Source organism: Silurus meridionalis, chromosome 23 (genome assembly GCF_014805685.1).
Source record: "Silurus meridionalis isolate SWU-2019-XX chromosome 23, ASM1480568v1, whole genome shotgun sequence".
NCBI classification, from domain to species: Eukaryota; Metazoa; Chordata; class Actinopteri; order Siluriformes; family Siluridae; genus Silurus; species Silurus meridionalis.
In genome coordinates, this window is record NC_060906.1 from 19,995,105 (window position 1) to 20,014,166 (window position 19,062).

General features: G+C 38.5%; 1 protein-coding gene and 1 non-coding gene across 4 annotated transcripts in view; one reads left to right on the forward strand and one right to left on the reverse strand.

Moving 5' to 3' along the window:
- Window positions 1-15,626, reverse strand: part of bcl11bb (BAF chromatin remodeling complex subunit BCL11B b) — a 29,015-nt gene extending 13,389 nt beyond the window's left edge. The window contains exons 1-3 of one of the 3 annotated variants that reach the window (XM_046836210.1): window positions 14,938-15,626; window positions 11,765-11,767; window positions 7,821-8,192 (exon numbers count right to left, since the gene is read on the reverse strand). In XM_046836210.1, coding sequence (XP_046692166.1) covers window positions 7,821-8,192; window positions 11,765-11,767; window positions 14,938-15,001 — 439 coding nt within the window. In that variant the 5' untranslated portion in view covers window positions 15,002-15,626. The remainder of the gene's footprint in view (window positions 1-7,820; window positions 8,193-11,764; window positions 11,768-14,937) is intronic. The other 2 variants (XM_046836212.1, XM_046836211.1) reach the window with 2 other exon arrangements.
- A 2,668-nt stretch (window positions 15,627-18,294) lies between these two features.
- trnal-cag lies at window positions 18,295-18,377 on the forward strand. The gene has a single exon. It is a non-coding gene; the product is annotated as a tRNA-Leu (tRNA).
- The last annotated feature ends 685 nt before the right edge of the window (window positions 18,378-19,062 follow it).

The following is a 19,062-nucleotide window of genomic DNA, read 5'->3' on the forward strand; positions in this document are numbered from 1 at the left end:
AATTAATGCAGAACTACAAAGTCATTATGCAAATGTCGTTTTCCTTGAGCCCCTGCGCAAATATTCATCGCTCGGAAACAGGGATCAGTCTCGCCATCTTTCGAAAATCTCTCCTCTCAGACGCACAAACAAACACACACACGCACGCACACACACACAAGACGCACACTCACACCTCTCTCTTCAGGGATGACATATAAATGCGCAAGAAGTTCTTTCAAACTTGAGATGTTGTTTTTTTTATTTTTTATATATTTGGCACAGGACCAGGCTCTCGCTATCAGAGCAGGCAGCTGAGAGACTGGCTGAGATGATTTGGCACTGAAGCGAGACAATGAGACTGTTAGACCGGGACCGTATGAATATGCATGACACTGATTACTTTCCATGATTAAAGACTACTCTAATATTTAAATGAGAGCACGCTCGGTGATTAGATGAACACTGCAAAGGGCCAGCATGCAAGGACGTGTGCTTGCTTAGGCAGATTAAAAAAAACAGAAAAAAAAACAATGCAGACCGTAAGATGGTAGGTGTCGTGTGCAGTTTTGCAAACGAGGACAAAATTGATGCCGTTTGTATTTCGCAGAAGAACAGAACAGGTAGCGCCTTATATGAGAAACACGCCGTAATCAAGAGCAGTGGTTTACAGTTATACCGTGACACTCCTTTCTTGTTTACAATCCCACATATCTGACACACTCAAATACATGTTGTATAGGAAACACAGACCACCATCTGCAACCGTGAAACAAAAGGTCTTTTGGAGAGCTCTTGATCAAGCTTTGGGCCTTGCAAGGCGAACGTTTAGACAAGAAGAAACCTCAAAGGTTTTGACGAACCGTTCTCACTCACCAATGATTACGCTCACATCTGGAAGCTGTGTCATGCGCCACGGCAAGAGCGCTGCACTGATTCGACTGAAATTTGTCATTTTTAAAGAGTGCTTCATTTGTGCACCTTGAAAACCTAAGAACGGGAAATATTTCCGCCATTTCACCGAAGATGTGTCGTTTGATAAATTTGCTAGTTCGAACAAAATAGACAATGCGGATTCGATTTTCTTAATTTAGTAGTGAAAAGTCAAAGCTATCATCTGAGGTGCATGCAGGGACTCCTGTAGCTGTGAAATACATTTCCAATCAATACAGACATTCCCCTTTGTGAAAATAATCCAGCTATTTGAATATTAATCTCATTAATTCCATGTGTACAATAAAATTTCGCCTGTTTATTACAGTTTTTGAGCTTTATATTATTATTATTCCTAAACTAAAAAAAAATGGATTGAAGTTAACTTGTTTTTGAGTTACGGATTGTTACATTTGAAGCTTAAGGTCAAATCAAACAGGTTAATAAGTCAATAATAAATATAAAAGCTTGGCATGACATCTAGCACTGTATATAAGAAAGAAAAAAACAGACTTCCTGAATACACTTGACTGGCACCCACTTGATCTGCAAACCACTGGTGTAGCACATACGTCTCGCTTATAATGTATTAATGCAACACTCTATGAAATGTCTATATATATTTACAAACCAATACATGATCAGTGATCTGATCATTTTAGTTTTGTTACATTTACAGATTTAAACCCGACAATGACTGAATCTGTTAGAATTGACAGCTGTTTCAATACAATACACTACTACACAATGTGATTCAGTGTTGTATAAATAGTCTTATTTTAGTTCTTTGATAGCTTTGAGTGTGAGGTCATGCCACCGAAATTGAAACCGACAGGCAGTGACAAAAAAAAACGTGGCGGTAAGAAAAACAGTAAAAACACTTACAGTATTTTAGCAAACGTTAGATTTTTTTAAATAAGAGTATATTAGTAAAATTGCTAGAAATATGAATAAAAAGGTGTGGTCAGAAAAATAAATATTTTGAATAGCATTTTGCATGTAACCAAACAAATGTATGTAAATTACTAAAGAATTGGGAAAAGCCAACAATTTAGACAAATTTTGCTTGTTGTTTTGGTGAAACTTTTCAGATAACCTAAAGACTAAAAGACAAGGTGTTGCTAATAGTTGCATAAAAAGCTAGTTAATGCTAGCTAGCTAATATGAGTTAGCAAACTGAAGACATCTCAGTGGCTACAGTGACTTCACCAGGCCCGATATACAAAAGTAAGATTGAAAGGAAGATGATAAGAAACATAGTGATGGAAAATTAAATGGATAAAAAAGGTGAATAAAATATTGCTCTTGGACTGGTTAGTTTATTTGAACAAAGCGAAACTTTGACCATAAAATTTGCCTTTATTCCTACATGTTTGGTTCCTCTTTTGCAAAAGAAAGCTAGCAAAGGTTAAATGCTGGCCTAGAAATGCTAGCCTACCAAATCCTTTATCCTAAATCATCTAGCTGTAAATGTCTGGTGTGATTGCTTTTTGAGATTTTTGGAAGTAAGTTTCTGCACTAATATTACAAGGGCAGTCCATCTTTTTTTTTCTTTTTTACAAAAATTCAGTGGCACTGATCCTTATGCTCGAGGTCAGGGATAACTTCCTCATGCTTGAGCCAGGCCATGCTGTCAAACTGTCCCAGCGGGAGCATGATGCTGGGGGAAAATGAGTTCAAATGACAGCCAAGGCTGCAATCGAGTTCAAACGTCTGCCAGTTTGCCAGGATTGGCCCTGTGGGACTGCCGTGGACAGAGGGACGTCCTGTATCTCTACACACTCAGTCCATTCTCAGCAGGAAAGGTTATGGACAGAAATGAAGGCCACTTCCCCCTTTTATTTTTTTCTGGTGCCAATCTTTTTATGCCTATGGCAAAGTACGGTCAGTAGATAAACGTAGTGAGTAGTCTGGCATCGAATGACTAGATGTTCTCAGTCATTGTTGGATGCGAGCGGTTTAACATTGTGTACTCATTAAACTCTAACCTTCTTTAATCAAACGTTCCTCCTGACCAAAGATACACATAAAGCTTTACAGTCTTTAATTTGATTAGCAAAGTTTTCATGCTGTGGGAAAATGCAGTTTTGCCCCCCAGCTCCTCTCTACCCTACATGTCAACAGACAGCCTTCATTTCCCTAGTCGCTTCCAAGAAAAGAATAAAAAATGTCCTGATGTGTTTTAGAAAATAATCAACAACCGGTTTCTAACAGTAACTCTGCTTTACATCATGCTAATACCACCCTGAAGCACATCCCAGTGCTAACTCCCTCCCACACCACAAAAATTACAACAACCACATTACTTTTTATCTATTTACAGGTACATCTGTCCACAAAACAAGCAAGTTCCTCTAATTGTTCATGTTATAACATCTACAGCCATTTCCCTTTACCAGCTTGCTACCATTGTTAACAAGTAACCAAAAAGCATAAAGACTTTCCTGTGGTGGAAAACTAACCGAATGTTACAAAGTGCTGACACTGGAGACTCCTTCCATAAATACTTAATAAATGTGTATTTAAGAAAGTTTCATATTGGTTATACTCTTACCATTTAAATAATCTGTTTAGTATTAGTCTTAGACTACTGTTACGTGTCTGCGCTTTAAATCCTTTGATTTTTGCTGTTGCTAAATAAACTATTAAAACGAGAGAACAAATATAAACTTGCGATTCGTCTTGCAGACAATACAACTGTCTGAGGAATTGTGAGTCTATAAGTCTATGTCCATGACTACAATGAATAACAGTAAATGTAGCTACATTGGTGCATAAACTGATAATAATATAGTCAAATTCTCACTATTGTGATTATTTCACTAGGCATATCCAGATCAATATACCAATTCCATACATATCTGATCAAAGAGAGGGAAATTACGTTTATAATCTTGGCATGATTCAGTATGAAGGCAATCTATAATGCAGTATTTATTCTGATGTGACTTTTTCATAGAAGGTTTAGAACCTAAATACCTGCACAAGATTCCTGCAAGAGCAAATAAAACTTAAATATGACATTATAAAATCCATTAATGTCTAGAGCTAAGTTCTTCCACAATATAAGATGAGTGTATATAAAATTAGAAATGAGAAAATATAACTAACGGCGATAAGGACTGAACAATAACAATGAATTTGTTCTGCATAAGCATATGAACTGGAAATAATTTGAAAAGAATAATAAGTGTGTTAATGATGTGATAATCACAGCCATAACTGAAGCAGCTTATAAAATGTATGGGTGTGTGTGTGTGTGTGTGTGTGTGTGTGTTGCTTGAAACAACTCATTGTCTACAAAATCCACTGATATCTGAGAGTCATCCAATCAAATAATATCCTAAAAATAAAAACAATCACCATAAAATGACTTTTTATAAAGTGGCACGGCCACTCTGTGAATTCTGATACCTAGAATTTCATGAAAACAGCATTTTTTTCTATATTGCAAATGGAAATCTGAAAATGATCAAACAGATGCACTGTAAGATGAATCTCTTTAACTCTCAGACGTTGTAGTTTCTTACTATACATTACATATTATGGTCCTTGTGTTATCTTGGTTTAAATTTTTTACCAGACTATGCAGTCACGTTCGCTGTGTCCAATCCTACAATAAAGTCGCTCTAACTTGTATTGAAAGGCAATTATTCAAGAATCGTTCTAATTAGGGATTGTAAGATTCACAGATTCGGTGCATCGGCGTTAAAAAATGTAACGAATTAAAAAAGTGTTCATCGGATACATGATACGCAATGCATCTTTTTTTAACATATTTGCATCGGTAAAAAACTATTTATTTATATATAATTATCAGTAGATGCACTATGCTTTTATTATTTAGAAAGTGACCAATATTTTGCACGTTCTCTCAGTACCACTGCTGAATATGACGCACCACAACACTAGAGACCGAATATAGATTAACATGGCAGAGGTAGAGTGTTGCGTTGAATCAAATAGAAATCGTATCGCAATGCTTTATATGTATATTTAATGTATCGTATCGTATCGTTGGAAATGCATCGAGATGGGAATCGCATCCGCCTCACTTATGAAGATGCACTTCCCTATTTCTCATTAGTGTCATGAAGATCAGAAAACGGACAATTGCGCGTGAGTTGGAAGAAATAAGATTAGCCTTTTCTGTCCATTAGACATTTTTTGGTCATTGCCACTACTGTATACTTAGCCGTCCCATCATTTTTGCGTGACACCGTGCCTTCCTGTTTTTTAGATGGGGAGTTAGGCAGATTTTTCTTTCATGCTCTTTTTTAGATGGGGATTTAGGCAGCAGTCGATTGCTGCCATTGGTTGTCGTTGGACTGAATCCAGCAATGAGCATAACATTATGAGTTCTAAGTCCGCTGATCTCAACTTTTAATTAATTTGGGATGTTTTTTTTTTTTACACTGTTACAGATTTAACAAACTACATATTTGTGCTTGATAAAAGTGAGACAACTGCATGCAAAGGTGTTAGGACTATGTGAGTGAGTGTGGTATGTCGGGTGTGTGAGCAGGTTTTAAACTATTAGGTTTCTGAGAAGCAAATAAACCCCATTTTTTTTTCTTTGTTGGGCAAGCGTTTAGCTGGTACCCGTAAAGACGAGTTTTTCTTTTTCTTTCTGAACATCCAGCAATATTCACCTGAAAAGGTCCAAATATTCACTTTGGTGTAGTGAGTATGTGTGAACTGAACTACCTCAATGGAAATCCCCCTCGACAATCTCAGATGTAGTGTGTGTATCTGCACGTGTGTGCATGTGTGTGTTTAATGTACTGTACGTTAGCTGCTGCTGTGCTCATGCTGATTGTGTTAAACATGTTGTCCTGCAGCTTTGCTTTCTTTTGCGTCCCACTAAACAGTAAAAAACTTTATTAATAATACCTTCCTATTTCTAAGAAGTCATTGTATTTTAATAAGCTTCCTTAACCTTTTTTTTTCCTGTGATATATTAAATCCCCCCAACATGTAGAGTTTTTTTTTTTTTTTTTAAGAAAATTGGTTTCAGCTGGCAAAGTGCTTCGGGCTGAAAAAAAGGATGTTTTATTACGAGAATGAAGGAAAGAACGAGCGAAAGAAAGAAAGAAAGAAAGAAAGAAAGAAAGAAAGAAAGAAAGAAAGAAAGAAAGAAAGAAAGAAAGAAAGAAAGAAAGTAAGAACGGTGTTTTATCGTATGCATTCTTAGTTGTGTTTCACGCACTTGCTTGATGTCATCTTCCTTGACCAAACTTCATTCCAACACAGAAGGACATAAGAACGGGTTAAAACACCTGGAAATGTTTTTTTTTTATCCTATTAAAGTACTGAGAACCCATCAAGTGGTGACTTGCTAATGAGACCAAATTGAAACAACAACCCAACGTTGGCAGTGACTTCTGTAGCGAAGTGTACGCTTTCATTTCCTCTAACAAAGCCATTTATTAAAACCTGATACCCCCCAAAAAATAACCTGTTCTCTTAAAAAAAAAAAAAAAGCTTAGAAAAGAAAATGCCACATGAATTTAAACAAGGAAGAATGATTTGTCTGGATTTCATTCAATTTCATACTAATACTAATAAACTGCATGAAATGACACCAACACTAACCCCAACTTTACCTTTTGTAGCTTTTCATATCAATGTATTTCTTAGTGTGAACCCATGTTAGGGAAAAAGATATAATACATCGGTTTATTATCTACTCATTCGCCCCAAGCAGCGCCTAATATTTACGTCTGATTGATCGGATTAGATAACAGCTAGCTGGCAATGACCTCCTGACTAAACTTCAAGTTTACATTAAATTGAATCTTGTCTTATACTTTTCCATGTTTGCTCATCTTTTGTTCAATCTAAAGGTGTTTTCACACATTTTTTTTAAATAAGAGCATTCACATTACCGTAACCTTTATATCAGACCGAATGTGGTGTTTATCAATAAAATATTTCCACTGCCTTTTGTATATTCAAAGGTTCCATCAACTTTCTGAAAAGCATTGAGATTTTCACTTCTTGGCCAATCAGGTTACAGACTGAAAAGCAAACGAGGAAAAACAATCATGGAAGACAATGTTCTTGTTGAGTTATGACATGACATTCAAATGAGAATGTTTCTATTTTTAGGACTGGTATGTAAAGTGATGTTAGGTGACATTCCCTTTATAATCAAGCTGCCTACAGTCAAGTCATTGAAGGCCTCATTTATATTTACTCACTTAACAGATACCTTTCTTTAAACCAACATTCCAAGTAGTACAAAATGGCACTTTTCCTGCCTCCAAATCAGGAATGAAGCCAAATGTTTGGATATCATAATAATTGTAACCTACACAGCAAGTTAGTTAAGATAGTTAGCGGGTTAATAGTCGCTAGGGCGTTGTGACAGTTATAGCATGCATCTCGGAAAGTGAGAAAACACGTTTACAAGGTAAAATGGCAAGAACATTCTTCCTAGAAATGTAATTTTGCCCTTTAGCCAGAGTCTGTTCGAGAGAGGAAGATAAAGAATGGGGGGGGGAGGAATTAAAAGTCATCTGACAACTGCCGTGCATTTATGCATTAATCCCCCCTGCCACTGAAGCTAAAGGAAAAAAATCGTTGAAGATTATATATATGTACACACACACACACACACACACACACACACACACACACACACACACTCTATAAACAGGTAAGGAGTGTCTATGCGTTTGTGTGGGTGTGTATGTGAGAGTAATTAAGCACAGTTGCGCTGCCAAAACCCAACACACACCCTGACCCTTAAGTACTTCCTGGTTGTTCTCTGCTAAGCTCCGCCTCTCCACACACCTACACATAAATGAATGCGTGAACATGTATTTTTTTTTTTTTTGGACGGTCCAACGTACACATCAATCACGTTTCACTTTAAATCTACCCCCTCCCCTTCACCCTCGTACCTGTTGGTACACTCTCTTGCTTAGGGCAGATTCCTCTGGCGGGCGTTAGACGCTTTTCTTCCTCCTCTTCCTCGCCCGGTGTGACCTGGATGCCGATCTCCACAGGGCGGGGTCTCCTGGTGAGTTCAGCCCGCAGAGCATGCGGAGATGACGACGTGGCACCTCCATCACCCGGTTTCTCGTAGCAGGCTCCAGCCCCACGGCACAGCCTCCGCTTGTGCTCGATAAAGGCCAAGATGTCTCCTAGAGGGAAGTTGGTCTGACACTGGCCGCAGGTCAGCAGGTCTCTCTCTCCGGCATTGCCCATTGGACTGGGAGTACAGACCCCTGGTGAACGAGGCTCCACCCCCATTTCATGGTTGGCCTCTGCTGCTAGGGGGTTAAAAGAAAGAGATGGCATTAAAAAAATATAATATTCTGATTTACGTCTTTCTTTTTCAGCCAAGATCTAGGATTAATACACGCTCAAACATTTATAATCCTTGCTTCAAAGCCATATAATTCTTAAATAAACAATTTTGTAAAAAATAAAAAAGAAACAGAAAGAAATGTGAGGTTTAGGTGAGACCATGTTATCATTCAAATGACTTCCATCTTTCTAATGCAATTCCACCTGCTGTTTATCTTGTGGGAAATGAAATTAATCCAATTATCCAGGATGCCTTTTTTTGTGTGTGTATAGATTACACCAAGTCACATCGTGTTCGAAACATCATCACTACCGGAAAACTACTGGATTTATTGCCAGATAAAAAAAGTGAAAAGATTTTACATGAGATTTGTATTAGTGGTTAGCGCGATTGTCCTCATAGGTCCGGTTTAAAACATAAGGCAAAAATTGTCAGACCTTGAAAGCTAAAAAATGTTTGGACAAAGGAAAAAAATTAAAATGAATCAAGCCGTTTTTATTAAAATTATAAATCCTGGCTGTTCATTTGCTAGATTTTTGTCACAACTTCTAACTTATTCTTTGCTTCGACTAATAATCTAGGCACAAACTGCCCTCAAAAGCTGCCCTGTCCAACTAATCCCATGTCCTCACCTTGCCAGAGGTTAAACTTGGCCTCTAGGCAACCACGGCTCATGTTTCGGATAGTATACGTCTGCTATAACGCACAAGTGGTGTCTTACAGTTACAAAATGCCTTTCTCTTACTTCACACCGCAAAAAAGCAGAACACCTGTGAACTACAAACTGAGATCAAGACAAGATGTCTGTGTATGTGTGTGTGTGTGTGTGTGTGTGTGTGTGTGTGTGTGTGTGTGTCACAGCCGTGCAAAATCCTGCAGTGCTATCTCTATTTCCGGTCTACTTCTCTGCACGCTGGACCGGATGCTGGAGACGTGCACATGCACTGTACAGGTAGAAGCTGAGGAGCGCTTTGCTGAAGCCGCAAACAGGGCGCGAGAGCCGCAGACCGCCTCGCAGGTGCACTTTGGGAACAGATCAGTTAAGGATATTCGACAAACAACCACCTCCTGTGTGAATATTTGTGCTTTGTCACGCTAGTCCCTACTGCTCTGTGGCTTACCGGTCTCCTTTTATCGCAACCTAGAATGTAGCTCTTGCTCTGTCTGCCTTCTTCCAATAATATACATTTTATATATTTGTTCCAGGTTTTGTTTATAGTCTGAAGAATTTCCAAACGGTCGCATTCACACAACGGTCACATTCTTAACATGTGCCTCTCCATCACACCGTCCGAACATATCATTCAGTAACACTAATAACCCCGTTAAGTATTTACAGCATGTAATAGCGCTTGATATGCTGTGCGTATGTAAATATGATTGTACTGGTGTGCTCGTCATATCTATCGTGCCCTCCATGTTCTCGCAGTTTCTCGAAACGTTGCTGCGAGATGGCAGCCTGAACCTTAAAAGCGAAGCAGTTCGGAAGCCGCGTCGCTGACACACACCTGGCCATCTGTACTCGGCTCTCGGTGTGAGATGAAAGAGGCATCAGCCTGTTTGTTCACACACGGTTGAGTAAGATCGCCGGAGGAGGAACATAAATGTCATGGAGTTGGCAAAGATCCCAACGCCACAGGAATGGCGGACAGGAGCTCGTTCAGTAGCACCCTCGCCCCCGAGAAAAAAAAATACCCAGCACTGCTACAGGGCACGCTGGAGGGGTGGGGGTTGGGTGGTTGGGGATATGCAGGTGGGACTGCCAACCACACACACACACACACATTTAATCTCAAATTGGAAATTAAATCTAAAATTAAGTAAATAATAATAACAATTTTAATAATAAAAATAATAACCATACTAATAACAATAATAATAATAATAATAATAATAATAATAATGCTATTATTATAAGTAGTAATGGTTATTATTGTTATTACTTTGAAATTACATAGTAATTATTATGAAATTATGTCCAATTAATTCTCTCTGAACGGTCACAATGATCAATTATCATAATAAAAGAAAATGTCTTTTTATTATTATTATTATTGCTTTAATAACCTTTTAAACAAATAGTTTTTTTAAGTCTCTATACAATTTAAGTGAAACCCTTCATTAAAGCACTGTAGTCCAAATAACTAGCTCTCATGCCTAATCAGAAACCTGTTCATGAAAAAAAAACGTCTCGGATGCAAACGTGACACGAGCGTCAGGAAATAAACAAACAAACAAACAAAATAAATAAACAAATAACGACTTAAACTATTCATTCACCCTTCAGCAAATCTCGACATGTACAGAGAACTGTGAGTTCCCGGTGCGAAAAAACAAAACAAAAAGAACAAAAAAAAAAAGAAAACGCTAAATTGTCCGCAATCTTTCGATGTTCTCCAATGCCTAGGTGCTTCACGGGATGTTTTTATGTGCACCACGGTACAATACCTTTTCTTTAATTATATTCACTGTTCAGAAAATAAACTCTCACTCACACACACACACACACAGCAGCAATTTCATAGATGTTCCTCAGGGACAATAAAGTGAATGAATTATATCCAGCTTAAGATAAGGGCTGGGAAGTGAATGCGGATTTGGAAACGATACTTCTGGGATGTCAGGTAGCCACATGGGGGATGTGCACACGATAGATACACTTATCACACATTATTACTCAAGACTGTAATCAGAGAGAAGGACAAATTCCGATGAAGTGTATTCACACACAGGCACACGCACAAAAGAAATGGAGTGTGTGTGTTTATATGTGTGTGTTGGGGGGTATTTCATTCTTCACAACTGCAAGGAGCTCCTAAAGACTTACAGCACCCCCTATCAGTCACACTACTGACTATTGACTCTTCATGAGAAGTCACTCAGCATCATACACAGCGATCCATGCTGCCAAACCCAAGCAAACTTGACTGCACTGTGCTTCACACACCACCGCGATATATATATAGTCGAATATATAGTCCGGCTTTGTTTCAAATCCTTAAACAACGCACGTGAGCCTGTGAGACCAACCTGGAGGCAGCAGCTTTCTGGTTCATGAGAGACCTTTCGAGTTTCTTATCAGCTCATTGGACTCGTCCGAAGAACGAGGAGTCATGCTGGTCACTTTTTTACAGTGCGTACTGTCAAAAAGACGTTCGCGTGCGTCCTGCAGGTAGCGATACAAAATCATTTTGAAACCTCATGCATGCTTTCTTTGCACTCCATGCACAGTGAAGTGAACCACAGGACGGTGCTGGACAGCCCCCTCCTACATGTAAATATATGCAAGGATCATGAATTGACTCACTTTTTTTTAATGGCAAAATTACGCAAAAGGGCACTACTACTACTACTACTACTACTACTACTACACACACACACACACACACACACACATTTGTCTCACTTCCCTTGTACTGACATAATTATTAACACAGATCATTAATGCCACACATCCAACCCTCATTTTAACCTCAGCAGCAAAAATGTATTTTATTTAAAAATAAAGAGAGAGAAAAAAAACCGTATAGGGACCTGCTAAACAATCCGGCGCTTACATTGCTATCGCTTAATTATATTCGATCCTCGCCGATATAATAAAACACTATATCTGCATATTACATGCGCTAATCTGTACATAAATACACGAGCGATTTATAATAATGGGTATATTTGTAATATGTCATTATAAGTGTATATACACACACTCAATTTAAAGGTCATGAAGGCATCACTAGGCCCATTTGATATTCTGTGTGCTGTCCTGATTTCATCCGTCAGTTACATGTCGGATATCTGAATCGTCTGGAAGCATTGAAGGGCTGCATCCTGTCTGTCCGTCTCTGCAGGCTCTCCTGTGCATTCAGGTCCACGTACGACGTATAGCAAGCTAATACCTGCATTTATTTTGCAGCCTGAAATATGCAGCTCCTCTAGTTTCCACACCTTGTTTTTTTAACCTATTGTAACCTATAAGATCTCAGCAGCCCTGGGGTGATGTGATCCACATTGAGCAACCGTTTCAACCACCATGTCCTGTTCCAAGAGCGTTAGTTTATCCAAATGAAGCCGTTCCGTCTTGCGTTCGACCTTCGCTGTGGATTCATGCGCTTGGTATGAACTGATCTTCTTACACACGCACAAACCGTTTGATATGAGTCATAATCTCATTATTCTCTTCAAACATATGCAGTCAACACTAGGGCAAACATACGCACACACACACACACACACACACACGCACGCACACACACATGCAACAAGTTAACGGCATGCTTTCAGTAACTCCATCCCAAACTTTACACTGTCTGCGCATTAGCTTCACGAATCCGCGGCGTGCAAGAAGACGCCCCGGAGCAAAACCGGAAAGTTGAAGAGCTCATCGGCTCAAAGGTCATCTGGTGCTTCCTCTCACTCAATCACTCGCACACACCAGCACTCTCGCACACACCTCTCGACGACCAGCACGTTAGCATCCCAAGCACAAAACGTGTCTTATAATCTGCTATATTTTAGATTAGTTTCCTTTGAAGTGTTATAAATGCATTTATCATATTTAATATATGCATACTTTCACGCAGATCTTCTTTCCACTCGTTATATCTCCGCCTACACCGCTTACAATTCATAAATATTCGTAAAGGTTTTTGTTATTTTGGCGCTCCGCATAAATAAATCCACGTTACACACTTCTGATCTCATCGAAAACAGCTCAGTAGGAACTGACAAATACGCTCACAATAGACACCAAATAACAGCTTCCACTTTCAAGAAGTTTACATCTAGACTGTATTAACCATCTAAACCGTCCTCATATGAAAGCAGAGCATCCGGACAGGTTAGAGGTGAAAGCGAATAATTTCTTTCCATCTCTGCAGGGCCTAAGACGTTAGTAGCACGCTCAAGTCCTCCAACACATCATCTCAAGAATCCTATTTTGACACAAGGTTTATTTTTATCACATACCAAAAAATCTACCTACAGCCGTAGGAGGCTAAACGAACACGTTTAGCTCGTCAGTAGGAAACCGGCTTGAATGAATTACGCTGATTAAGCTGCTGCTCGAACTGAAGACAGGAGCCGAACGTTACTCGTTTGGATGGTGTTATGTTTTATATATATATATATATATATTTTTTTTTTTTTTTAAGGAAAGAAAAAAGAAAAGAAGGCACTTTGAAATTACGGGAAACGAGTATAATTTGGGCCTATACATGTGAAGTCTTTTCGAGCTCTAATTGGGGTAACGTTTGATTATTACGAGGTGATGTTGATGTTGATGTTGATGTTGATGTTGATTGCGCTGTAAAAAAAACAAAACAAAAGCGATGACAGACCGTAAAAGCTGTAGAGGCATGGATTTAGGACAATGTGTAAATTTTTTTGCTAATTAAGATCAACGGAGGCAAAGTCATCTTGTTGGATAAATGTAAATTGCAGGGCTTCGGAGCATTCGAAAAAATTTGTGAGTGTTTATATATATATATATATATATATATATATATATATGATTTTGATCAGCATATCGTATATTTTAAAAAATTATAATATACTAGTGACATGCAAATGTATATTACATGCTTCAACACATTGCATGTGCTCTAGTGGAACTGTGTTGTCTGTATATAAAAATTGTGTGTATGCATATGTGTGTGTGTGTGTGTGTGTGTGTGTGTGTGTGTGTGTGTGTGTGTGTTCCTAAAAAATGTAAGCAGAGCACTTATTTTTTATATGTTTGGGATCCTCTGAGTTTTCTTCTCTTTGTTTATATATTTATTTGTCATTTTTTCAATAAAAGGTTTCATCTCAGAGCCTCGTTATTTATTATCTCTCTTTATTATTATTTATTATTATTTATTATAATAATAATAAATTTAAAAAAAGGTCGTTCTTTGAACGAGGATTAGCAGTTTAGTTAGTTAGATTTACATCTGACCTGGTACAAATAAACACATATATAATGCGACTCAAAATACCAAAACATCACCCCCAGCTGATCTAATGCTCATTGTGGAGCTCGAAAAATGAAAGTGTGAGGGCCTTGTGCAAAACAGTCGTCCCATATACTCCGAAACGAAACCTACTGATTGGAACTGGTATAAAAATGAGAGATATTCTTCACATTTCAGTGTTTTAAAAAAGCATGGATGTTTGTAGACTGTTTAAAAACTAGGTTCCTGGAGATTGTAAAGCTGAGACTATCTAAAGAACTTCCAGGAATCTTTTTAATATTTATTATTATATTTTTTTATTTAAAGTAGTATTATTATTATTCGGGGTGTATTGGTAATATACGAAGGATCTTTTCATGGAGGAGATGAAGGTGTGTAATTAATCTGGACTGATAAGAAGCTCATTGAAGGGTCGGTTTGTAAATCGGATGAAGCTCATGGACCTTTCAGCTCTGTATTTTGAACTTGAACTTGTGCAATAATGATCATTTAAGCATAGGAAGAATGGAGTGTCCGAGTTAGTATAGTTATGTGTGTGTGTGTGTGTGTGTGTGTATGTGTGTGGGGGGTTATACATAAAGCGAGCGCGCGCGTGTATTGGTGTGTGTGCGTGCGCAAAATTGTTATTGTTATTGACAGGCGGGTTACTATGAGATGTTGAATCATTAGGCCTATCGATTAGGGTTTCGCGCGCGCGTGCACGTGTGTGTGAGTGTGTGTGTGTGTGTGTGTGTGTGGGTGTGTGTGACTACTCACGCTGCACGCTCTCCCTCTGGCTCACGGACAGGTGCTGCGGGTTGCCCTGCTTGCGGCGGGACATCGCCCGGCATCTCACACACACTCGTCACAGAGGAATAAAAACAGTCCCTGATATATATGTATAGATATAAACACACACGCGCGCGCAGTCCTCTTCTTCCTCTTCCTCTTCTTCTTCCTCTTCCTTTGCGCAAACTTTTACTCTTCTGTCCGGTGCTTTTAGGTGCTTTTTTTTCTATTGCAGGACGGAAAAATGCTCCTGTGTGTGTGTTCTGACAAAAACAGACGACAAGCAATAAAAAGAGCGCACCTTCCGACAAGTCACCGCCGATACACCGAGCTGGGAACCGGTGCGCGCGACACGCGGCTGATGCTGATCTTCCGCCGACCTGAAAGTTGCCCCCGTGCGTGAAATATTCGCTCGGAGTTCGTTGTATATTTTTCTTTTCCTCTTCTTCTTCTTCTTCTTTTTTTTTGTTTTAACTATCTATATACTATTGATTGACGCGAATCAATTAAGCAATCAAGAGCTCGCACGCGCGTGCCAAAACGGGGCGTCTCGCTCGCAAATCCCAGTTCCTCCCGACGCGCTGCCGACGGGCGACTGTGAGCTCGCGCTCCATCCTCTTTGCCCCCGCGTTCGCTTTTCGCACGAGACAGAGAGAGCCGCCTCTAAAAAAAAAACACACACACACACACACGCACACGCACACACACGCACCTAGAGCGAGCGCGCGCGGCCCGAGTCATTAATTACGTCTCGCGTCTTTTTTTTTACGTAGGGGCTCGTCGCGATGGAGGGAGGAGGAGGACAGGTCCCACCCTGCGCGCGCGCCTCAACTTGTGTGTGTGCAAGCGTGCGGGTGCGTGTGCGTTTGTGTGTGTGTGTGTGTGTGTGTGTGTGTGTGTGTGTGTGGTCAGGGGGTTGCCTCAGACTGAAAGAATAAAGCCTGGAATTCAAGTTCATGTACGGACGTGACGCGCGGAGACCTAAAAGAACTGAACGCGCTGACGTGGTGTGTGTGTGTGTGTGTGTGTGTGTGTGTGTGTGTGTGTGTGTGTGTGCGTATAAAATATATAAATATAATTATTTATTAACAATTTAATGCATGCAAAACTATATACTTTATTCACTAAAACTACTTATATGCATGCAACACAACATATATATGTGTGTGTGTGTGTGTGTGTGTGTGTGTGTGTGTGTGTGTGTGTGTGTGTGTGTGTGTATATGTGCATGTCCATTCACACTAACTTTTCAATTCATTTTAATTCTATTCAGTTTTCTGTGCACTCTGTTTCTCTGTCCTCACACATGTGGACTGTATTGAAAACTGTCTCATGTTGGAATGTGTGTGTGTGTGTGTGTGTGTGTGTGTGTGTGTGCATGAGTGTGTGTTCTGCAGTGAAGTGATGTCCAATCCAACCATGTGCTCAATGTTCCTCAAAGTCCGGTTCCCAGGATCAGTAGAAGAAGAGCAACAATCTTTCTTTGCATTTATTTGTCATAAGTATAAATATGATGACCCATATTTAATTTTTGTCACCATTTATTAGAAATTGTCCCAAATCAGCTTTAGAGATAAATACTGTAGGTGCTCAAAATTTGACTTATATGTTAGTGCCTATAGTTTAATTCCTACTTAACAAAACTCCCTGAGATGGTTTGAGGAAGAAACGTTGAGAGGAATCATCCTCATCTTGGTGATGTATATTTATTTATGCTTTGATGAACATTATGACCTCTCTCCAAATTGTATTTATCCCCCCCCCCCCTTTTAATGAACAGTATACGCTGTTCCAGTGTCTCTCTTCTGTAAAGTTTGCTCCACTTTTCAAACATTTTTAAATAGACTTTATTTATATGTCCATCTCTATACAACTGTATTAGCCATATTATCATTTTATCTCTAATGGCTACTTTAGAGGTGGCCCTTTTTTTGTATTTTTTTTGTGAGCATCAATCAGTAGTTGAGTAATTTTTCGATGACATGATGTGTGTTTCCTGTTACCTAGTGTTCTGTCATACCTTAATCCAGGCCTCACTCAGAAAATCTGGAGATTAGTATGATGCAATTGATTCTGTTTTGATAAATCGTCCCATTTTTCCAAAAATTATCTGTGACATCTCTTGATAAATGGAAATATTACCTTACACACATATATATATAGTTTAATTATATGTAGCCCTAATTGTTGTTGTAAATCTCCCTGGATTTATATCCTCTGAATCTATGTCCTCTGCACATGTGGACTGTCTATTTAAAATTGTCTCATGTGGGATTCATGGAGCTCTGCAATGTATTGATGTCTCATCTTACAATGTGCTCGAGTTTCCTTAAACTCTGGTTCCAGAAATCAACAAAAAAAATTGCATGCATTGAAGTTGTTAGTGCGTTTATAGTAGGTTTCAATATGACAACTTATATTTATTCCAGTATTTTTTTTTAGCATGTTATTTTTTTTTATCATGTAATAGCAGTTTATGATGTGTTGAGGTGTTTATAGACATTTACAGACAGCTGCGACATCTAGTGGATATATTTATTATCGCACTCTTGTATGAACAGATCAAGAATTTAGAAAAGTAGATAATAATATTTAACTGAACTATTAATCGACACCAGTGTACTAATAATGTTTTCAGGAAAGAAAAAAAAAATGTGGGGTTTTATTTTTTAGGTTTAACCCTACAATTCTTATTCTTTTTCCCCATTTGCTTCTTTAATCTTGACCCAAAAATCAGCGCTTTAGATCGCTCGATCATCTGGACTGCGTTGATGTTTCTGAGATGGTATGAAGAAGGAACCTTAAGAGAAACCAAACTCGGAAGCGAATCCATTCTAATCTAGGTGGCATCATAATGTCCATTCATTACAGATCAATCAGTTTTAAAGTTCATAGTTGATAGACACTGAATTTAAACCTGTTTGACTTTTATTTGAGTTGATTTGTTATTTATTTATATTTAAAAGTAAATTAGAATTAGAATTACTTTTGCTCCAGTATAGGCGATTATCGAGTTTTTTTCCGTGATATATGTTTGGTCATAAAGAAGAAAACATCTCGGTTCTGTCAGAAGGTAAGAAGATCCTTTAGTTTACAGTAACACAAGTTGCTAGTAGCACAAACTGCGTTTTAAAAATCAGATGTTTTAAAATAACACATTAACTTAAATTAAAGTCGAGTGTGACTCAAAAACAAAAAAGTCGGGTGTGTGAATATTTTCTAATGAAAGCATGCTTTAACTTTACATGTATTTATTTGTGAGTAAATATCCTCCTGAGATACCAGTGACCCTGATTTGGCCTTTTTCTTCACCCTGCACTGTATCACTGTATGAAGGTACATTCAGTCAGGATGGCCGAGCGGTCTAAGGCGCTGCGTTCAGGTCGCAGTCTCCCCTGGAGGCGTGGGTTCGAATCCCACTTCTGACAGAATAGCTTTTGGAACAGCAGTTTCAGATAAAAAAAAAAATTGCCGTTTTCTTCACTCTTAATGGTAAAGAAAATCTCTCTCTCTCTCTCTCTCTCTCTCTCTCTCTCTCTCTCTCTCTATGGTATATACAAGTTTCCCAAAGTGAAAATATACTCATTATTTCACTTTAGTTGAGTATGAAGACAAAAACTATTAAAGCAATTAAAGTTGTGTCTTTCTGGTTCGAAGCTCGTATCTACTGCGATAAACAGCAACTCCAATCTGTTGAGGCTGCTCCAGAAACTCCATGCCTGGACGAAGCTAGAAGCAAACCCAGTGTTCTACATTGTGGATAGTTTTCATACAGATGTGAAAGGAACATTTTTAAGAGCTCAACACAACAGCAGAAGCCACTTCAGTTTTTCATTGTGAATATATTATTTAGCTTGTTTTGTTATTTATTTCAGAAATCCTTGTGATATATTCAGTTTGTGCTGGTCTGACTTAAATAAAATAGTGTTTAAAAATTACTTTGTGTTTAAGTCAGTTTTGTGTTTGTAGACTATAACGCATAAAAGGGCATTAATGGAAACATTAAAGAAGGTTCTTTAAAAAAGTTACTTTTAACAGTAACGCATTACTTTTTGGTGTAAGTAATCAACAAAGTAACGGAGTTACGATTTTGAATGAAGTAACGAGTATCTG